At 42.4% G+C, this 22,587-nt stretch overlaps 1 protein-coding gene across 5 annotated transcripts in view; it reads left to right on the forward strand.

Moving 5' to 3' along the window:
* The first annotated feature begins 940 nt into the window (after positions 1-940).
* The window catches only part of LOC119778391 (NACHT, LRR and PYD domains-containing protein 3-like), a 43,962-nt gene continuing 22,315 nt past the window's right edge, over positions 941-22,587 (forward strand). The window contains exons 1-6 of one of the 5 annotated variants that reach the window (XM_038277585.1): positions 941-1,237; positions 2,790-2,936; positions 7,200-7,319; positions 8,598-8,686; positions 11,475-13,269; positions 15,325-15,507. In XM_038277585.1, the coding sequence (XP_038133513.1) occupies positions 2,809-2,936; positions 7,200-7,319; positions 8,598-8,686; positions 11,475-13,269; positions 15,325-15,507 (2,315 nt within the window). In that variant the 5' untranslated portion in view covers positions 941-1,237; positions 2,790-2,808. Of the gene's footprint in view, positions 1,238-2,789; positions 2,937-7,199; positions 7,320-8,597; positions 8,687-11,474; positions 13,270-13,926; positions 14,152-15,324; positions 15,508-22,587 lie in introns of those variants that run through there. The other 4 variants (XM_038277582.1, XM_038277583.1, XM_038277586.1 and 1 more) reach the window with 4 other exon arrangements.

Here is a 22,587-nt window from a genome sequence, read left to right on the forward strand (position 1 = left end):
CACGTTTCCTGAGAAGATGAAGAATCTTTGACTCCAAACTGAGAAACTAGGAATAGCATTTGTAGTACCAGAATTCAATATAAAAATAGGAAAACGAATTACAGATGGATTATCAGTATACACAGGAGAAATGTTGGCAATATTATTAGCTTTACAATGGGTAGAAGACATAAAACCATTAAAAACAATAATATGTTCAGATTCAAGCTCTGCATTGTTAAGTTAAAAAAATAACCAAACAGATAGTAGGATGGACATTGTATTAGTTTTATAGTTAAAATAAGTAAATCAGAAGGAAAGAGTATTATTAAAGAGAAACTAATGGAAGTTTGGCAAAAAAGGTGGGATGAAGATAAAACAGGAAGATGGTTTAATAAAATTCAGAAGATGGTAGGAGAAAGAAGAAATGGAAGAAGAAATAGAAAGGAGGAAAGAGTGATAACAAGGTTAAGATTTGGTCATGCAGGACTTAATTATACACTTTTTAAAATACAAAAACATAAAACGGGCAAATGTGATTTCTGTGATAAATATGAAACCATGAAACCATAGAACATGTTATATTAGAATGTCATAAATATGAAAGAGAGAGAAGATATATGAGAAGAGAGTTTGAAGACATTAAGGAGAAGGTTAATTTATTAGATATACTGAGGAAAAATTTAGGGAGTAAACACATACAAATAATTATTCGATTTCTAAAGAAAACGAAATTATTTAATAGAATTTAATTATAGTAAGTGTGTTTGTGAGTGAAGGAATGATATACAAAGCTGTGCACAAATATGTATATATTTTTAAGTGTGAATGTGTGAATGTATGTTTTGAAGAAGTTAGGGTAGAATGTATCAGGATCAATATTTAAACCATCACGAACCACACTCCATACCAGAAGAAGAAGAAGTTAGAATTGTCCCATGCTCCTGAATGCACCCTAGCTATCTGACGCTCGTGAATGCATCACACTGGTCTGTGAACGCTGTGCTGTGAAGATGCACGTTTGATTTTCCGCTTCAGACAAAGCTTTGCAGTTTCCAGGCTCGCGTCATCATCACTGTTTATTGTTGTGTGTGAATAACAAGAGACTACAACAGATAACTCAGCCGAACCTCGGACAAAATCTTTGGAGTTAATGTTGTTCAAGGGGTGCATTTTTGGGCATAACACCGCCTTCCTTCGGATGAGCGTCCATCTGGAGCGGAAGAAGATCAAATGTTGCGTCTTCTTGCTGATGAAGGTCAGTGTTTCTCTGGGTCTTTGCTGAACTGGAGCCTTTTCCGAACTTCCTCCGGCTGCTTCCAGCTGACAGCCTGCTCTGCTGCAGACTCTAACCTGCCTGCTGCCTTCCTCTGATTCCTGAGTCTCAGCATGGATGCAGACTGCTGCTCCTCTCCCTCACAGCCACAATGCATTTAGACAGACAGACCCTGGATGCAACTTCCAGCTGCTTTATTCATCCTGCAGATATTCCCACATGGGTCCAGATAACCATAACTAAATGGTTGTGAAGGTCCAGTCTTCCCTGAGTCTAACTGTTCTGATCTGGACAGGAATGCTGGCATCATTCCACTGATGCTATGATGAGTTTGGAAAACAGATCTGATCCTTGACTGCTGCAGATTCCTTACATTTAATGATTGATCATGGATCCATTATATTTCACATGCATTGTTTATCAAGTCTGAAGCTTTTTGATTTATGGTTAGCAGAGGTTTATTTCTCTCCTCCGCTGTCTTTCTGTGCTTGTTTTCTGATCAGAGAAACTTTCCAAGGTTCGCTCTTAACATTCCTGCTTTTATGCAGTTAGATTCTGAACGTTATAATGTTTCTAAGCTTTGTTTTTAGATCTAATGACCTTGTTACATCTTTGTGTCCCAAATGGCTTTTTTTCCCGTTTCCTTGATGCAATCTTGGAATTTCCTGTTTTGCTGCCTCCGTTACAGCTTTACAAATACCACCATTAGAAATATTCATATCCTGAATAATATTTATATTTTCCTTATTTCTTCTTCTTCTTCACTAATCTTTGTTAACATATCCCAGTTTTCCCTATAATTAAACATCTACTTCCTCCTTTATATCAGCAAATCCATGCTGGTAATTATTGAATAATGATGGCTTCCTAAAGTAGCCTCCACTCAGCTGCTAATGTGTCAGAAACGCAGACTGAACTATTTCTACTATTACTTCTTTTTACATTTGCTGCATTAAAACATACTACATTCTTATTTAACAAACTTTATTCAATAAACCCTCAGTTTTTATAATCATGATTGTCCCATAGTGCTATGTGAAATAAAATCTTCAAAACAATAACATTAACATCTAAATCACAATGGAAAACTTCTTGCACGGATTATATATAAAAAAATAAATAAATGTATTTTTCATTTTCAGTTCAAATTCCATCTGTTATGTTTTCCAGCTTGTTGAGATAATTGTAGTCGTGTATTCGCTTGTTATGTGACCAATCTATTCAGCAGATGGAGTGCATAGTCTTCCGTCACTCAGTGATTACAGAGGCTCCCTAATTAGCACAGTCCTTCAGTCAGAACAATAAAACTAACGCTACATCCCACTGATGAAGAAGAACACGTCTGCAGTGCTGAGGCCGAGATACAGCAGGAAACAAGGCAGGGTCTGATAGCGTGTCAGTTTAGCATCAGTCTGATGCAACACATCATGAGGCGTAACTGAGGAGCAGAGTTGGGAACCACAATACGTCCTCTACTTTACAGGACCCTTACTGGACCTGGACCACTGGACTGACTGGTTTGTTTCTCTCTCAGACTCATTAAAGTCCACAAGATGGAAGATTGGGACCCAAGGGAGGATCATGCAGAACCTCCAGGACCCAGATGTCCATCTGTGAGAAGTGATTTCTCAAAAGATAATCCTCCAGACTTCAGCACAGAACCTCGACCCTCAGAGACAAAGTAAGAAACCAGTTTCTAACTGATCCATGTACCTCCACAGAGATAGAATATATAGAGTCTGAACTGTCTAAAGCTAAATTTCCTTAGTTTTTTTTTGTATTATTTCAACATTAAAGCCAACTAAATGTGATGGAGTATCATCAGTCAGTAAATCAGTTTAAATGAGGGCCCACTGCACTGAGATAACAGTCAGTCCTCATGTGAAAAAACTAAAGCGCTCCCTGGTAAAGTGGGTTCTAAGGAGAAGAAGAAGCCTCAGGTGTAGAAATGGTTTAAATGCATTAAATATTTCAGGTGGAACAGCAGATGGTAAGCTGTTAAAGGCAACGCTTCAGGGACGGCTCTACTCTCATAGTTCTATGGTCAGTTTTAGAAATGGAGCTTAGCTTTACACCAACAGTTAAACTGTCAGAGGTGGCTTCTTATGCCTTGTTGCTGTATAGATTGTATATATTTTTTGCCATATTCAATAGAAGAAATTGTGCTTTAATAAATTTTCACTTCTAAATATGTACTTTTTTCAAAGAAGTTGTGTGAAATATCAGGGGTCATAGAATGATTTTATAGAGCAGGGGTCTTCAATGTTTTCCAGGCCAAGGACCCCCAAACTGATGGAGAGATGGAGCGGGGACCCCCTAATTATATGTATAGTATGAAATAGTGTTCTATCTAACTGGTCTATAGTCCCTCTATTACAGATGGAGTAATGTAACTAAAGTAATCCCTCCCTGGGATTATTAAAGTATTTCTGATTCCTGGTTGGTGGGACAGGTGTTGTGAATGAAACGGTGCCCAGATTGAAAGAGCTCCTGTGTGTCGCTGAATGTGTGCATTAATGACTGAAAGACATCTTCTGCCCCCATTAATCTGTTTACTACAGTCTGTTGAGTTCATGTTAATGTTGATTTAAAGACATTTCAATTAGTGGAAAAAATTGCAGGGGGGATATAAAAAAAAAAGTTTAATCAACCAAAATGTTCGTGACCCCCATGCAGTACCTCTGTGGACCCCTAGGGGTCGCACACCCCTGTTGAAGACCTCTGCTATAGGATATTTGCTGTTGGTCCTTCAGGTCTCTAATAGGGTGTGTAACATTGGTTGGGCTATAAATGGCATATTAGCTGTTCTATGAGCCCTAATGCAGCCTGGTTAAAAGCCCCAGAATGAAACGACAGGTTTTCTTCCTTTTATGGTATGATCATGAATTTTTAGATGAGCTTTGCTCTGATTGGTCTGTTTACAACGAGCAAAGCTGCTGAGCAAAGACGCATCATAGCAACAAGCACTCACTAACTGAAACACTGAGATTGTTGATATTGTAGGGGGACCAGACATCCTCTTTTTCCCGGACATGTCCTACTTTTCATACCTAAAACAAATGTCCAGTGGGGATTTTAAAATCGTCCTGGATTCTGGTCAACTGCAGTGCAGCACGTTATTTATTCAATTATCTAGGGGCAAAAAGGGTTTTGAAATTTGTACGTTTTTTATTTGTTGATATATTAGTTGTAATAACAGTCCTTTTAATTATTTGATCATATTTTAAACAAATCCCAAGGCAAGGCAATTTTATTTATATAGTGCAATTCAGTACATGCACAATAAAAAAAATGCTTTACATAAATTAAATAAGAATATAAAAGCAGCTTAAAAGCTATGGAAGTAAATCTGTGTCGCTGGGATTTGAATAAAAAATGCCACTGAAATTTAAATGTTGTATGTTTGTACTTACTGTTCCAGTGTTAAAATATATTCAGAACACATTTTTGACCTAAAAAAAATTCACTGTCATTATTTCTACACACTGTTTATAGTGGGGATGGTGTGCTGCTGACCTCGACTCGGGACGTTGTGGGTCGGTGGGCGGAATACTTCGAAGACCTCCTCAATCCCACCAACATGTCTTCCATTGAGGAAGCTGGGCCTGGGGACTCTGGACTGGGCTCTCCAATCTCTGTGGGCGAGGTCGCCAAGGTGGTTAAAAAGCTCCTCGGTGGCAGGGCCCCGGGGGTTGATGGGATCCGCCCGGAGTTCCTCAAGGTCCTGGATGTTGTGGGGTTGTGTTGGCTGACACGACTCTTCAACATTGCATGGACATCGGGGGCAGTCCCCCTGGATTGGCAGACTGGGGTGGTGGTCCCCCTGTTCAAAAAGGGGGACCGGAGGGTGTGCTCCAATTACAGGGGAGTCACACTCTTAAGCCTCCCCGGCAAGGTCTATTTGGGGGTGCTGGAGAGGAGGGTCAGTCGGATAGTCGAACCTCGGATTCAGGAAGAGCAGTGTGGTTTCCGTCCTGGTCGTGGAACGCTGGATTAGCTCTACACCCTCAGCAGGGTCCTGGAGGGTGCATGGGAGTTCGCCCAACCAGTCTACATGTGCTTTGTGGACTTGGAGAGGGCGTTCGACCGTGTCCCTCGTGTGGCCCTGTGCCAGGCCCTTTGATACGGGCTGTCAGGTCCCTGTATGACCGGTGTCAGAGTCTGGTCCGCATTGCCGGCAGTAAGTCGGGCTCGTTTCCGGTGAGAGTTGGACTCCGCCAGGGCTGCCCTTTGTCACCGATTCTGTTCATTACCTTCATGGACAGAATTTCTAGGCGCAGCCAAGGTGTTGAGGGGATCCGTTTTGGTGGCCTTAGGATTGCGTCTCTGCTTTTTGCAGATGATGTGGTCCTATTGGCTTCATCAGGTCGTGATCTGCAGCTCTCGCTGGATCGGTTCGCAGCCGAGTGTGAAGCAGCCGGGATGGGGATCAGTGCCTCCAAATCCGAGGCTATGGTCTTGAGCCGGAAAAGGGTAGAGTGCCTTCTCCGGGTCAGGGGGGGTGTCCTGCCCCAAGTAGAGGAGTTTAAGTATCTTGGGATCTTGTTCACGAATGAGGGAAGAAGGGAGCGGGAGATCGACAGGCGGATTGGTGCAGCGTCTGCCGTGAAGCGGGCACTGTACCGGTCCGTCGTGGTGAAGAGAGAGCTGAGTCAAAAAGCGAAGCTCTCGATTTACCGGTCGATCTACGTTCCTACCCTCATCTATGGTCATGAACTCTGGGTCATGACCGAAAGAACGAGATCGCAGATACAAGCGGGCCGAAATGGGTTTCCTCCGTAGGGTGGCTGGGCTCTCCCTTAGAGATAGGGTGAGAAGCTCGGTCATCCGGGAGGGACTCGGAGTAGAGCCGCTGCTCCTCCACGTCGAGAGGAGCCAGTTGAGGTGGCTTGGGCATCTGTTTAGGATGCCTCCTGGACGCCTCCCTGGTGAGGTGTTCCGGGCACGTCCCACCGGGGGGAGGCCCCGGGGAAGACCCAGGACACGCTGGAGAGACTATGTTTCTCGGCTGGCCTGGGAACGCCTTGGGGTTCCTCCTGAAGAGCTGGAAGAAGTGGCTGGGGAGAGGGAAGTCTGGGCCTCCCTTCTTAAGCTGCTGCCCCCGCGACCCGACCCCGGATAAGCGGAGGAAGATGGATGGATGGATGGATATTTCTACACAGTTGAAATTTATTTTTTTGTCATTTTCTCTTTGAGCTAAAAATTCACATTACTATTTCAAAGTGATTACATTTTCAATACTTATTTTTCAGTTTAATTCTTCAGTGTTCAAAAAATCTGCATCTAAAAAAAATTCAACCTTTCAAAATTCAAATTTCAACTGGCTCTATTTCACTGTCTTAAATTCGGCGTCTAAATTCAGCGTAAAAAGGGAAGAGTTACTTCAGGTCACAGACATTAGCAATGGATTGTGGCGTCCAACCTCCAGCCAATCCCGTTACGTTTTCTTGGTCACGTGATGTGACGCTTGTGGCGCTCATACTGAAGGAACACCAGCATCACGGAGCCGGTCATGCAAGCTAATGCTAACTCAACTACAGAAAAATGAAAGTAATAAACTGACTGTTGAATTTACTACTTGTATTTGGTGCTGGTCCTTAAGGTCTCTGAATACTTAAATGAGACCCGAGAACTTTCTGGGCTTTGTAGTACTAGTAGAGGATAGTATAGAAGTACTTTGTAGAATAATTTCTATCTGATCTCATCAGCTCCATTACACTGTGACATGAGCCTGTTGGTGGTGTTTATGTGGTGTTGGTTTGACTCATGGGATCCAGACCATTAGAAAACAGCTCCTAAGATAATGTTCAGTTAGATCCAATGTCTGCATCTGAATGTTTTTAAACCCTCTGCTTTTCTTCAGCAGTGTTCTTCCTTCCCGGGGCTTATCTCAGAGTTTCTCACTGATTGCTTTAATCTGAGTAACAGCATGTTTGTGTTTCAGATGTCAGAGCTGCCGAGAGAGAGCAGAACTGCCAGGATCCAGCTGTCCTTCTATGAGGATTGACTGGTCCAAAGATATTCCTCCAGACTTCTGCAATGAACCTGCACCCTCGAACTTAGAGTAAGGAACCAGTCTGTCACTGTTGAATATGACTCAGTAGAGACCAACCAGGGTTTTAACTTTCATTTCTGGTTAGTTCAGCTGTGACCTAAAATGAGCTTTGAGAGAACAGAACAATGTGTGGAGAAAATAAAAACAGTCAGGTTTCTTTGTGTCTTTATGAAGCTCCAGCAGCTTCCAGGTTCCTCAGAGGTCTAGTGTCTGTTGGAGTGGGAACAACAACAGTTATTTTTGGACATTTAGAAAAGCACAAGCAGGAACTCCTTCCTGCTTGTGCATTCCAGGGCTCATTCCACTGACATCAACCAGCTGCAAAAAGAAGGCCAAAGGTCGGAGACTGAAGGCTGTTAGAAAGTTCTCTTTTACTCATAACAGATTCCAGCTTTCATCCACAGTAACAATCCACCATAAACTAACAAAGAGAACTGATTCACCAATAAATGTAGCTACAAACAGTTGAATTTTATTAGAGCTGCTTAATATATCAGAACATAAAAGGTTATCATCTGCTTCTGATGAGTGGTTTGGACTGCAATAACTATTAGCTTATTACTGAAGGGTTATTGGAAAAACAATGTTCAATTATTCAGCCAAGTTAAAAAAGGGGATTGATGGTAATCCACTCAGTAAAACTTAATTTGTCTTTGCAAAGATGACAATCATAACAGCCCTCACAGCTCAATGTTTTACCCTGCTCTGGTCTAGTTTTTCTAACTTAAAGTCTGCAAAGAGCTCTGAAGGTCTCCACATGCAGTTGATCCGAAAAAATAGCAACACAATACAGTCAAGAGGTTTATTTGACCGACTTAAAATGATCACTTTTTTGCTTACAAAGGGATCTCTGCTTCAACTCATTAGACTCCTGAGGGAGACTAAATAAAATATTGCAATTCCCCTACTATTTTAATATGGTAGGAAAACGTATAATTAATGTTGAAGTATACATATCTATCATATTTAAAAGCTTCTCTGTTTTAGGAGTTTTTTAATATTTGATGATAAAGGTTATTCCTGTCAGATTAGATAGAAACTAAAGTGAAGTTAAAGGTTGGCTTCCCTCTAATTAGAAAAACCAAATGGGCTGAACAGAACCTGATTAAAAGTAGTATTTTCCATAAACAATTTAAAATGGACACAAACAACAAACAATCCATCATGAGAGTAAATACAATAGAATCATAGATTTTATCAATGGTCTTCTGGTTTTCTTCCTGCTGTGGAAGAACCCCCCCCCCCGGTGGTAGTTAACCTTGCAGTGATGACAAAATGTGTTCACAGATTGAGGAAGAGGAGCAAACCTCAGCATGGAGAACGACCCAGATCTGGTGCTGGACCACAGACAGCCAATCAGAGCAGCTGTGCAGCAGGTAAGACTAAACATCTCCAATCAGAGCTTCCTTCTGTCGTCTCTGTTGAACCGATTCCACGTCTGTGGTTGGATATTGAGATTTAAGTTTTCAGTCTTTCTTGATCAATGATTTCAACTAAATCTTCATATTTACATCTGGTGTAAAATTTTCAACTGTCCTCAACCTAACTACTCTAATCAGTTTGGGCTGCACATATCATAACTGAGCATATCCTTAAAGCTGGAGCTAATTTTAATGCATGAAAACAAAATGATTGAGAGAGGAACCTGCTAAACCGCTGCTTTTCTAATAAGAAGGAGGGGAAGTCTGCAGTGACCTCACAAACAGAGGACCAGAAACGTCAGCACAAGCCAACAGGAAAGGTTTTATAGTTTGATTTACTTTTATTGACCGTGCCAATGTCTATTTTATCGATTTTATTGTTGTTTCATTTAATCCATTTTTTGTGTCTTAGTAGGGTGTCCTTGAGTGCTGAGAGGATGGCTTTGTGAATGTAGGCTGAGGTCATTAACCTTGTAAAAAACAGGATCTGTGGGGCAGGTGACAGTTGTAGCCCGGGGCACAGAAACTGGGTCAGAACCAGAGGCAAATATAGGCTTACAGATCCAGGGGAGAAGCAGGGGGCAGAACTCAGGAGGCAGAACCCTGGTCAGTGTCCATATATCTGACAGCAGGAGATTGTTCCGTATGCAAGACAGTAACAAGGAATCCTTGGGTTAAATAGGCAGGAGAGCAGGGGGTAATGAGGACTGATGAGAAATGGCGGAGCTGCACGGGTGGGGAGAATGAGTGAAATGATGGCAGGAGCACAGCTGAATGTAAACAAACCAGTTAATTTGCCAGAATCTGAACAGAGGATCAATTTACCTCTGTAACCTCTGTGAAATCTCATCTCAGACCAGCTGTCAGTAGCTATGAACTAAGGCACTTACAATCAGCCCTCAGCCACACCATCTCACTAACCTGGGTAACATGACAATTTTGACGTGATGGCGATGAGAAAAGTATTGATACATCAAGTAGTTGGGGGAAAAAAGTATTCAACTATTCACCCTAGTTAATTAAACAGAGATTCATGGATTTCACTCAGTCGGCACATTTATTCATATCTTTGCAAAGAGAGAACAGTTCATCATACAGCCCTTATGGCACAGCATTCTGCTCTGGTCAGCGTTCGTCCCCCCCTTACTTACAACAATGGAAAGCAGTCAGAGTCATAACAAATTACACACACTTTGGTTAACAGTAACATGTTATGAATAAACCTTGAGAAAGAATCTGGATTGTTATGGGAAGAAGCTGTCTGGTCTACAAACACCATCATGCAGAGAATGGTGTGGCCTTGAGAGAGAAACAGACCGAGTGAAAACTTTTATAGTGAGTAAATAGGATAAATTTATATATAATAGAAGAGAAATAAAAATTTTCCGACAACAGTAGTACATAACTGCACTGAGCTACTGATGGCAATTTAGAAGCCCAACTTGCCACAATTGGCGACAACTCGACACCATGCTCAATACATTTGAAACAGTTTAGAATGGCAGCATCTGCTGGATGCTACCAGAACTACAATTGAGCGGGTCTTCTAATGTCTGCATTATTTCGCACTGGAACAGTTTTGTTCCATAATAATGGAATTGCCTTCCAACTTAATCCTGATTAGTTGGAGCCATGACCCAGAAACTGAGAATATACAAAGGGTTATATGTTTTTTTACAACATGGAATCATTCTAACAATTTCTTCTACAGAACCCAATCAGTCTAATGTAATTTCTAATCTATTATGATTTTTTTTTAAACCCAAACTTTGAGTGAGACATGCCATTTGAATATAAACAGTAGTTGAGATTAAACGTGTAATTTAGTCTGGCCCTGATGAATGAGACATCAGAAGATTGTTGATGAGAACAACCAGCTGTTTTTCAAACCATGTCTGTCTATTGGCCAACGCTCTGATCAATGAGCGCATTTGACTGTGATGTAGTAAGCGCGACAGAAACAAACAACCTGTCGGTAAAACTGCGAATACGTTCTTCTTAAAATGAATGAGCGTAGAGCCTCTTCCTGCTCACGTTTTATTAAAAGCCCCAAGTCTAATCCATCCAAAACTGATTCCAAAGCTGAGTCTAACCAGAACATTTCAATAGTTATTGCCATCTTCCTTGTTGTTCTTTCTCCAGCGTCTCTCATCTTTGTCGTCCCGCCCTCAAAACCCCGACCCGCTTTGCATCCAGAAATTCAAAACACATCTCTGCTTTGTGATTGGCCCACCAGTTCTAGGGCCTGGGGCATTGATCGAGCCTAGACCACTCGCAGGGAAAAATGATTTTGGCCGCTGGCGGGTGGGGCTAGTTTACTAGGCTAACAGATCAGAGCATTTGCTCTAGATTTCTTTCATTAAGGTAAGAAAATAAAGAGTAAACCTTTTTGTTTCTCCCTACATCTTCTGTAGCTGCTGTGTTCGTGGGGGCAGGTGCCAGTTGAAGGCAATGTTAAGATGATGCACCATGTTGCCGAACACTGCTGCTTGTTTCCTTTAGCATTTTTTTCATTTTCTCTTCTCTGGGAATCACTTCCTGACAGTGAACACATGCTGGCCACAAAACAGAAACACGCCCTCTGACAATTTAATGATGTTCTGGTTCTGAGGATGATTCGGGTGTTTTAGCATCACAATACAAAGGAAGAGACCTTATAATGCTAACACTAGAAGGTTTTGTTTACACTTCATCACTTTATTAGTTCTTTTTTCCTTCAGTCGTCTTTTGTTCTGTGTTTCAGCAGATGTTGGTCTGCAGGAGGCTCTAGAGGAACATAAGATCAGTCTGAGGAGGAGATGTGAATGTGTGCCTGAAGGAAGTGATGAAACAGGAAGTAGAACTCTCCTCAATAGCATCTACACTGATCTCTACATCATAGAGGGACAAAGTGAAGAGGTTAATACCCAACATGAGGTGAAGCAGCTGGAGAGAGCTTCCAAGATCCAGAACCTCCATGATTCTCCAATCAGGTGCCAGGACATCTTCAAAGCCTTCCCTGACCAACATGTAGCCATCAGAGTGGTTCTGACCAACGGCGTTGCTGGTGTTGGAAAAACCTTCTCAGTGCAGAAGTTCACTCTGGACTGGGCAGAGGGCTTGGAGAACCAAGATGTTAGTGTGGTGGTCCTGCTTTCCTTCAGGGAGCTGAACCTGATTAGAGATCAGCAGCACAGTCTTCTCACGCTGCTCCATGTTTTCCATCCAACCCTCCAGAAGCTCCCAGCAAAGAAGCTCACTGTCTGGAGGCTTCTCTTCATCTTTGATGGCCTGGATGAAAGCAAACTTTCTCTGGACTTCGACAACAGACCACTTGTTTCTGACGTCACACAGAGGTCATCAGTCAACGTTCTGCTGATGAACCTCATCAAGGGGAATCTGCTTCCCTCTGCTCTCATCTGGATAACTTCCCGACCTGCGGCGGCCTATCAGATCCCTCCTTTATGTGTTTCCAGGGTAACAGAAGTACGAGGCTTCACAGACACCCAGAAGGAAGAGTACTTCATTAGGAAGTTCAGTGATGAAGAGGAGAAGGCCAGCAGGATCATCTCCCACATCAAGACCTCCAGGAGCCTCTTCATCATGTGTGGGATCCCAGTGTTCTGCTGGATCACTGCTACGGTTCTGGAGAACCTGTTGACCACAGAGCAGAGAGGAGAGCTGCCCACGACTATGACTGACATGTACTCACACTTCCTGTTGGTCCAGACCAAGAGGAAGAAGAACAAGTACCATGAAGTACATGAGACGACTCCACAGGAGCTGATGGAGGCTGACAGGGAAGTTCTTCTGAAGCTGGGGAGGCTGGCCTTGGAACATCTGGAGAAAGGAAACATCATGTTCTACCAAGAAGATCTAGAGCAGTGTGGTCTGGATGTCACAGATGCCTCTGTGTTCTCAGGAGTTTGTACAGAGATCTTCAAAAGAGAGAGTGTGATCTTGCAGAAACCAGTCTACTGCTTTGTTCATCTGAGTGTCCAGGAGTTTCTGGCTGCAGTTTACATGCTCCACTGCTTCACCAGCAGGAACACAGAGGTGGTGAAGAACTTCTTGAGAGGTTACTACAATGAGGCATCTCTGGAGGACTTCATGGAGAGAATCATGAAGAAATCTCTCAGCAGTATAAATGGCCACCTTGACCTTTTTGTCCGCTTCCTTCATGGCCTGACTGTGGAGTCTAACCAGAGACTCTTTGGAGGCCTACTGGGTCAAACCGAGAATATGTCAGAAACCATCAAGAGAATCATCAATAACCTGAAAAAGAGGAACACAGATGATATCTCCTCAGATAGAAGCATCAATATCTTCTACTGTCTGATGGAGATGAAGGACCTCTCAGTTTATCAGGAGATCCAACACTTCCTAAAATCAAAGAAAAGCTCAGAAAAGAGTCTCTCAGAGATCCAATGCTCAGCTCTGGCCTACATGCTGCTGATGTCCAATGACATTCTCGATGAGTTGGACTTGGTGAAGTACAACACATCAGAAGGAGGGCGACAGAGATTGATCCCAGCTGTGAGGAACTGCAGAAAGGCACGGTGAGTCCTGGTGACTTGATAGGGTGGTGCTGATTCAGCTCTACTGCCATTTAGGTTCTTCTTCATTGTTCAAGTTGATTCTTGACATGTTTGTTCTTCAACTTCTTCCCTCATGCTTGTTCATGACTGCATCTTTGTCAGGGTTGCTGTAGCCTTTGCTATTCGAATCATTTGAAAATATTAAATATTTTATTCTTTTATTTTCCGTTTAAATAAACATAAAAAATAAAATGTAGAAAAAATGTTTTCTATGAAGATCAAATGAGACAGAAAGAGGCTTGAGACATATATCTATCTTCCAACCACTTTTCGTTAGTTACTGTTCCAAGTTGCTGGAGAAGAGAGTCTTGCCGATTGTCGAACCTCAGCTGCAGGAGGAGCAGTAAGAGCTTTACATTGCGGGGTGCCTGAGGGTTCACGGGAGTTTCCCCAACTACGCCATTTGTGTTTTATGGACCTGTAGGAGGCATTTGACTGAATCCTCTTGGTTTCATTTGTGGGACATTCCAGGTGTACCAGGTCAGGGGTCCTTTACTCTTGGCCATCTGGTCTCTGTACAAGCAGTTCAGAAGCCTGGTCAGCATTGGCGAAGTCAGACCTGATTCTGTTCCATTTTGGACTCTGACAGTGCTGCCCTTTGTCATTGGTCTTGTTCAGGAACTTTATGGACTGGATTTCTACATCAGCCAAGGACCAGACAGGTCTGGTTTAGGACCAGTGGATTTTGTGCCTGCTTTTTCCACATGACTTGATTCTGCTTTCTCCCTCCTGCCAAGACCCACATAATTTAATTGGGGTGTTTTGCAGCCGAATGTGAATGAGCCAGGCATTAGAATTAGCTCCTCCAAATCAGAGGGCATTGTTCTCCAGCAGAAAAAGATTGCTTTTGCCTTTCAGTTAGAATTCCTGCCTCAAGTCATATTGTGTTGTCGTGCCGGTTTATGGACATTATGCACGACCTCCTAGAAGCACTGTATATGTTTTTAGTTGATGTGGATATCGATTCCCTAGCAGGATTGGTCCAAAGCCTGGGTAGAATGTGTAAGTATGAGGAGTGTAAGAATATTGTGTTTTCCCTGGTCTTTGACTACATTGAGTGCTTGTATATGTCTGTATGGGTGTAAGGATGGAATTGTCTGAATGTGTCTGAATGAATGTTGCTGCTGTCTACTCCCCAGCCCCACCTACTGAACATTGTAGTCCCCAAGTATAAGTAGGGTCTGCCTCCAACCCCCCTGTTATGCTCCTTGTAAGTGACAGGTGCCTGTGTCTGCTTGTGAGCTGGAGGTTCTCTAGGTGCGGGGTTGGGTAGTTCAGTGGCCACTCTCTCATTCCTGGTGGCTGCTGGGCCTGGGCCTCCTAGCCCTGTGGGGTCCCCATTTAGGGTTGGTTATCCCCTGGACCCCGAGATTCTTATCCGGGTCCAGTTCTACCGGCAGAGCCCATGGGATCGCTGCTGCGGCCCGGTGGGAACTCGGCACTTTGGCCTCCACTGTTAGGCCCCCGAGGGGCTGGGCCCCGTTGGGGTTTTGGCCCCTCCAAGGTAAGGCTTTGGGTGCTCTTGTCTTCCCTTCTCTAGTGTCCTAGTGATCTGGGGTGCCTCTGGGTATCTGGGACTTGCATGGCCTCTTTTTCTGTCCTGTGCCCTGTAGGGGGAGTCTGGGGCTGCCCACACCTGCTATCAAGCATATTTTCCTTCTTAAGAAGCTTTGTAAATCTTCCTCCTCCAATGGAAAAAATGCTTATGTTGATGAGGATCTTCTGTCAACATGAAGCCTGAAGTGCTTGAACCTGTTGCTCGGCTTCTCTGTTTTTCTCCATCACTGTGGTTCAATGGAGCTTCTAACCAAATCAGAGACACAGCAGGTCTGCAGCTGAACCAGGACCTGAAGAGACTGAAGAGATTCTCTGTGGTCTCAAAGACAAGACATTGATCTGGAGAGCAGATGTTCATCAGATGATGACATCTCTGTTTGCCCATCATGTTTTAGTCTTTGTTTTTTGTTAGATTTTCTGATTTCATTAGAACTGACTTCATTTTTCCTCTAATCACAGACTTGGTGGCTGTAGACTTTCAAGTGTTGACTGTGAAATTGTGGCCTCAGCTCTGAAGTCCAATCTTGATCTGACTGATCTGGAAATAGATCAGATCGATGGACGAGGATCATTTGGAGACTCTGGAATGAAGCATCTGTGTGAGATACTTGAGAGTTCAATCTGCAAAGTGAAGAGACTAAGGTTAGTTTTTTATGTTCAATCAATACAAATAATTCAGTCATGCTTTTATGGCGTTTTATTTAAAAATTATATTCTAATATATTTTATGTAAAACAGCCTGCTGTTCAAATGATAGAATATAATTTCTAAGAATTTTTACCTTGTAATTGGATTATTTCCCTACTTCAGATTTCAAAAATAGCCAACTAACTGTAATTAAAACAACAAAAAATAAACATTTGGACTAATAAAAACAAGTTATAAAAAAAGTGACATAAGTTTGACTACCGTAAATTCTCTAATATTGGCCTGTATTCCATTAGCGGCCGGGACTCTAACATTGGCCGGTCTCGCTGTCAGCGGAGGTAAATAATGGCCGGTCTCTTATACAGGCCGGGGCTATAAACGTTTTTTCTGGGCATACCTCAACATTATACTTGTGGTAGTAACATACAAGTACCACAGGGGGGCAATGTTTGCTAATGAATCCAAGCCATCTCTACGGTAGCCTGGTCATCGCCTCGCTCTTGACTCGAACTTCAGTTTTCAGTCACCAGTAGGCTAACGTTAACGTTAACGTTTACCATGGCAGCGAGGAGACGAAAATTTGATATCAAGTTCAAAGAGAACGTGCTGGAATATGCTGCAGAGCACTCTGGGGAGCAAGCTGCTAAACATTTTAACATTGACCCGAAAAGAATAAGATACTGGAAAAAGCAGAAAATAGATCTAGCCGCAGCAAACAAAAAGAGAGCAAGGCTGCCCGGAGGAGGGAGAAAAAAGGTTAGCGAGGAGTTGGACACAAAACTCTCTGAGTGGATCCATTCAATGAGGGACAATCATAACCGAGTGTCTAGAAAAATGATCCGAAACAAGGCTCTGGAAATCTACCCTACAGTGAGTGATGGCGGTGCGCGATTTCTGACTAGCAGCGGTTGGCTGCAAAAGTTTTTAAACCGACATGGCTTCGCATTGCGACATCGAACCACAATGGCTCAGAAGGACCCAGATCTCCTCACAGAGAAACTTGTCTCATTCGTCGACTACGTGAGCAAGACTGTCGTCTCGAAAAGAATTTCAGAGAAGGACATAATTGCAATGGATGAGACTGCCGTTTGGTTCGATATGGTGTCTCCCACTACCATTGACGTAAAAGGGACGAAGAGTGTTGCGCTCAAAACAACAGGCCACGAGAAAAGCCATCTCACTGTTGTCCTTGCTGCCAAGGCTGATGGCACTAAACTCAAGCCTTATGTCGTCTTCCGGGGGGCCATCCGTGAGGTGAAGGCAATGCAGCAAGAAATATCAAGAGCTGTCATCACCACATCTGCCAACGGCTGGATGAATGACGACTTGACCATAGCATGGCTCAGGTCAGTGCTAGGCAAATTCAGTTTTCGCCCGCGCCTGCTGGTGTGGGATGCCTACCGCTGTCACATCAGCACCTCTACCAAACAGGAATTGATGTCCTACAACATCACAACCGCGGTGATCCCAGGAGGCTGCACTAAGTATGTGCAAGCCCCCGATGTCATGTGGAACCAGCCCTTCAAAGCGAGCCTACATGCTTCTTATGATGAGTGGATGGCCGGGGACGCAGACAAGCAATACACAAGTGGAGGGAACCTAAAAGCACCATCTCGCCGTCTGCTTGTGGACTGGGTTCTCGCTGCTTGGGACAAGCTGGACAAGGACCTGATCATCAAGTCCTTCAAAGTGTGTGGGCAGTCTGTAAAACCCGACGGAAGTGAGGATGACCTCATATTGTGCTTCCGAGAGGGACAGGTATGAAATTATTACTCACTTCTATCACTATCACTATTGCATTCGTGAGTGAGCCTGTCCACTGTGACTTGCAATAACGGCCAAACTAAATTGTATTGTTCTTTACAGCCCTGCGCTGCTGGACGACAGGCCCTGACTGCTGCCCGTCTGCGCGAGGAAGAGAACAGACACGCAGCAGAACATGAGGAGGACGAAGAGGAACTGTACAATAATGAACTTGTTATAGAGACTGACGCGAGTGATGAGGAGATTACAGGGAGAGATGAAGAGGAGGAGGAAACTGAGGAGGAGGATTAAACAGAATTGGAGGATTTTTTATTTTTTTACTTCAAACCAAGCCAGCTTTTTGTTATAAAACAATAGCCTAATTATCACCATATGGTTTAGTGTTTACATTGCACTAGTAGCACTACTGGTATGTTTGCTACGTTTTTTGTCACTGGAATTTAGCCTGAATTACAGGTAGGCTATTTGTTGTTAAATTTCTGTATACCGTTATGGTAACTGTTCTTGTTCAATAAATGAACCTAATATTTTATAGGTTCAAATAGACACAAAATCTAATTTTTATTCATTCCACTGGTAGTCTGTTTTGCTCAAATAGCAATAGAGGCCTGTCTCTAATTCTGGCCTCCTTCCAATAAAGGCCTGGACCGCGATGCACTTGAGTGAAATAAAGGCCCGGGCCTATATTAGAGAATTTACGGTAATTGATGTTTTAGTTTGATTTGGAAAATATTCATAAGATAAGATTACTGCATTTGTCATTTGTTATTTATGTCTTTACACAAATAATGATTTTAGAATAGAGAATACATTGGAATACATAAAGAAACATTAGTACATTAGTCATAAAAAAACATTATTTTACACCATTTCACAAAGATATGAGCTTAAAGGTTCAGTGAAGGAAGGGGTTAAAAGCATAGAGACACTATAAATTACAATTAGGTCATCTGAGGAGAACGTTTAAAAATAAGGGAAGAGGTACATTCTTGTGGATAGCCTCCAGCAGCATCAATATTGGTGTGGACTCTGGTTAGATGCAACACCCCACCAGAACTTACTGAAAATAATCAGTGAACCAGAATATTTTGACTAGACTTCCTGGGGAAATGAAGTGTGCTTCCCGAGATGGAAGCATCTGCAGAAAGTCTAGACTGGATATAGCAGGTGATCAGTAGCTGCAGTTGTGAGTTCTGAGAAAACTGTGGACCTTCCCTGTAAAGTTACACAATCATACAGGTCCTTCCCCCTTGCTCTCTATCACTACAACCCTCTATCCACAGTGTAGCCTGCCATGAATGTGCAAGCAGGTAAGCATGGCTACTGATGACAGTGAATAAACGGCTCTGAGATATATTAAAAGATTATCATCCTTTTTTATTTAGAGAGTTCACTTAGGCCTGGCTGCTATGTTCGAATAAGCACATACTTAATACCTTATGTCTGTTTATAAAGGAACCCCTTCCAAGGATAAAGAGATTGTTCTGCCAAAAAGTCATGTGGCCCAAATAGATAAAATCATTCCAGCACTCGTGTGCTGAAGAAAAACATTATCAGACTCTGGCTCCAGTTACAGGAAAAAAGGAGGGTGCCTGCAAGAGTTAAGATGTTTACCAGATAACCTAATTGGCCAGGGATGTTCACAAGTAATTGTATACAGTGGCAAGACACTCTGTGATATGTTGAATTTCGGCACGCAGGAGATAAGTCTGTCTCACAGCAGATTCGCTGGTTGGGAAGAATCATTAAAGATATGCTTTACAGCGCTGCAAAGCCACATAGCTGCAGCACGCTGGCAGTCTTCCACTTGAACAACAGTTTTTGCAGCATGTTCATGAGGACTATAGACACTGCTAAAATGTTCCTCTTGGCTCTGATTGGTTGTTTCTTACCAGGAGCAGTGTACTTTTGGAAAAGCTATTTGGATCAATGGGGAAAGGCAGAGGAGCTTGATATTTTTCACAGATCGTGTAGCTCTGACTATACCCTCAAGATGTTGTGACAGTTTTAATAGTATAATAGTAGTAAAAGTATGTAAAAAAAAAAATCCAAAAGTTGCCTACTGCAAATCAAAAATGGAAGAGATGCATTATAAAACTAACTACTGCTCAGTTTTGTTTTATTGTAGAGTAAAGGTTTGAGTATTTTGGCTTTGAATAGGGATTTCTTACAGGTATGTTTAGATGAGGATGAAGCAAACTTCTCGTACCTTTCCTCCTACCGTAGCCCTCTACGATTTTAGATTCAACTGATGTTTTAAACTTAGGATCCTTGCAAACCTAATATAGTCCACCTGAGTGTAAGTGAGCGTGTCCCTAAAAAGAATTGCAAATCTGCCTAATAACCCCTCTGATAATTCTGCATAAGGCTACAACTTCCCATGCTTGTTCATTCACAAAAATGGCATTGAGGAGGAAAAAGAGAGACTTTACAAGTTCGAACATCAAGGTTCTCCTGACTGAGAGCTGAGCAGCAGAATTGAAGGGGCTGTAAACATCCCAGCAGTAAAATACATTACTAGGGCTGGAAAGGCTGTGGTTACTCTCAAAATAGAGAGGAAGTGGCTAGATAAGGTGATGAGGAAGGTCCGCTCTGTGATTGGATGCCCTCTGAAAACTCTTAATTTGATGAATTCATAAAATCCCAAACATTCCACATTTAGTCTCACAATAAATACAAGGTGACGCCATGAAGTGAACTGAACGAATTTCCCCCCGTTGGAAGAGTTTCACGTAGCAAGATGTTCCAGAACCTCTTTTCTGAACTTTCCATCCATTTTCTGCTCCATGTGTTATTTCAATAGTAGCTTAATCTCCCATAGAGCTCACTGACTGTTCTTTCTTAAACCAGTGTCCGTTGAATACAGACATGCCAGCTGCAGGTGTAGTGACTGATATTCTGTTACCAGCAAATAAAACTGTTAATTGAAATTACATGTTGCATAATATGTAATAATGTAGCATAAGAAAATTGGAAATTGGACAATTGCTTGTAAGATATGTAAGGGAAAGCTCTGTGTTTACACCTTTTAAGCTTTACGCCCTGATTCTTTACTGAGAAGAGATCACTCGGGACAAATCATTTAAATAACACTTCACAATGTCTATGTATTAAATAAGCAAGAGACATAACGGATTTTGACCAAAATCTTAATCTTACTCATGCAGAGAAGTTGCGTAGGGTTACAGATGGCAATGCTTACCAACCGGGCTAGCTTCTCATTAAATTAGCCTTGAATCACATTTAAAGAAGCATTTTATACCACTCCACTCTGTCACATCATTGCATCATACATGTATGTAAATGAGGAGACATCCATGGCTCCAGCCTCATCAAAATATTACACTTTGTTCTTAGATCAAGGACACTGCTCTCATTCCATTCCCAAATCTTTGCCATGTGTATAATGAAGATTACTTTTTTCCTGACAGAGGACCTGTCCTAATTAGATAAACTACTTCGGGGAAAAATAGCATCAGCAATGCATTTCCGTTTTCCTGGAACCACAAAACAGTCTGAGACTGGAGGCGACTAGATTTTTGTTCAGTTTTTCTGAAAACGTTTTAACCCCTCTAGTAGTGACCCGCTAGGTTCAAATTAGCTCCCAATACACTTACATTGAATAGAATAGAATAGAAAATCCCTTTATTGTCGTACAATTGGGAAATTGTGAAAATGAAAAAGTTTAACCAAAGTAAATTAATTCAGATTGTGTCACTATTATCAATAAATATAATACAAATGTGAAAAATATAAATGTAGAATTTAGCATTATTTTATAATTTTTGGCAAGGGTGCCGGCATGTTAAAGTACTCTAAGCGATGACATCACAGATTTGGTTAATACAGTTCGGATGACTTCACCTGCATTGTCTACTAGGGGTGGAACGGTTCACAAAAAGGTTTCGTGGTCACGGTTTTCGGTTCGGTTCGGTATATGTTTATTGTTACACCGAAAAATAAAAAATTAATAAAAATTATAAAAATGTATGAAAATTTTTTTTAAATTAAAGCTACAGTGTGTAATAATTACAGGGATATACAGTCAGAAATGTAATATGTTACACATAACTATGTTATTTATCATCTACGAGCTCAGCCTCTTAACCTTAATATTTGCGTTGCCTTAGAATTCGTTATTTATAATTACATAGGAGCGGGTCTCGCAGCCATGGAGGCAGACATCTTTGCGCTACGGCAGCGCAGAGCCAACAAACTAGCGATTGCGAGATCGCCAAAACGTCACAACGATGTAGAAAAAATACGGGTATATTTATTATCTTAAGTCTACATGAAATCTATACCCTACACAGACTAATGAAATACTATCTGTAAAATTATCTATGTAAACAAACCTCATCACTTGAGAAGGTAGGTGATGCGGACGTCGTGGAAGACATTTTGTCCCGTAACGCTCGCCGTACTGTTGGGGGGGAGAAGCGGTGGGGGGGAGATGTTCATGTTGCTGCAGTCTGCAGTCTGACCGCTAGATGTCGCTAAAAGTTACACACTGTAGCTTTAAATTAATGAAAAAATCCCAAAAAAATAATGAATTGTAATTATTTTTAATGATTTGCAGAAACCATGGATCATTTCTGCATGTTTTGCTGCTTTGAATCTAATCATCTCGCGCATGCCCTCTACGATCTACAAGGAATGCAGAGCGGACGGGAGCCACAGTGGAGGCTTTGCTTTGTGCAGGCGGTCTGGAGCGCAGCGGGGCGCTGAATGAGTATGTGGGATTTCGGGGTTAGCATGACATGTTGGTCATGTTGCTGTTAGCATAAACAAAACATGTTGCACAATGCTTGCACACTGTTGCACTTTTATCCACAACTTTCTTTTCGCTGTCATCGTAGGTCACTCTAAATGCAAAGCGGTCCCATACAGCAGACCTATAAAGTGCTGCTGGCGCATCTTCCAACTCCTTTTCTTTCCCACTCACCATACCCACACAATTCTCCAGAACAACTGATTTTTTCTGCTACACCCGACTACACTGCTTTGCTTCTTCTTTTTCTTCATTACTACTGGTGGTTGGCTTTGCTCGCACTACCGCCACCTTCTGCTCAGGAGTGTAAACACTTCACCTATGAGAAAAAGGAGCAGCGCATGAACCGAACGCAACACACGCAAACCGAACCTAGACAGTCGAACCGAACGATTCAGACGGTTTTCTGTCAGTGAGCCCCAGGGCAGCTGTGGCTACAATGTAGCTTGCCACAATCAGTGTGTGAGCGTGTGCGTGAAAGGGTGAAGGACTGATATAGTGTAAAGCGCTTTTGTCAAGTCTCCTGACTTGAAGAAGCG

The sequence above is a fragment of the Cyprinodon tularosa genome, unplaced genomic scaffold (genome assembly GCF_016077235.1).
Source record: "Cyprinodon tularosa strain WSP-4 unplaced genomic scaffold, ASM1607723v1 ctg1327, whole genome shotgun sequence".
Lineage (NCBI taxonomy): Eukaryota > Metazoa > Chordata > Actinopteri > Cyprinodontiformes > Cyprinodontidae > Cyprinodon > Cyprinodon tularosa.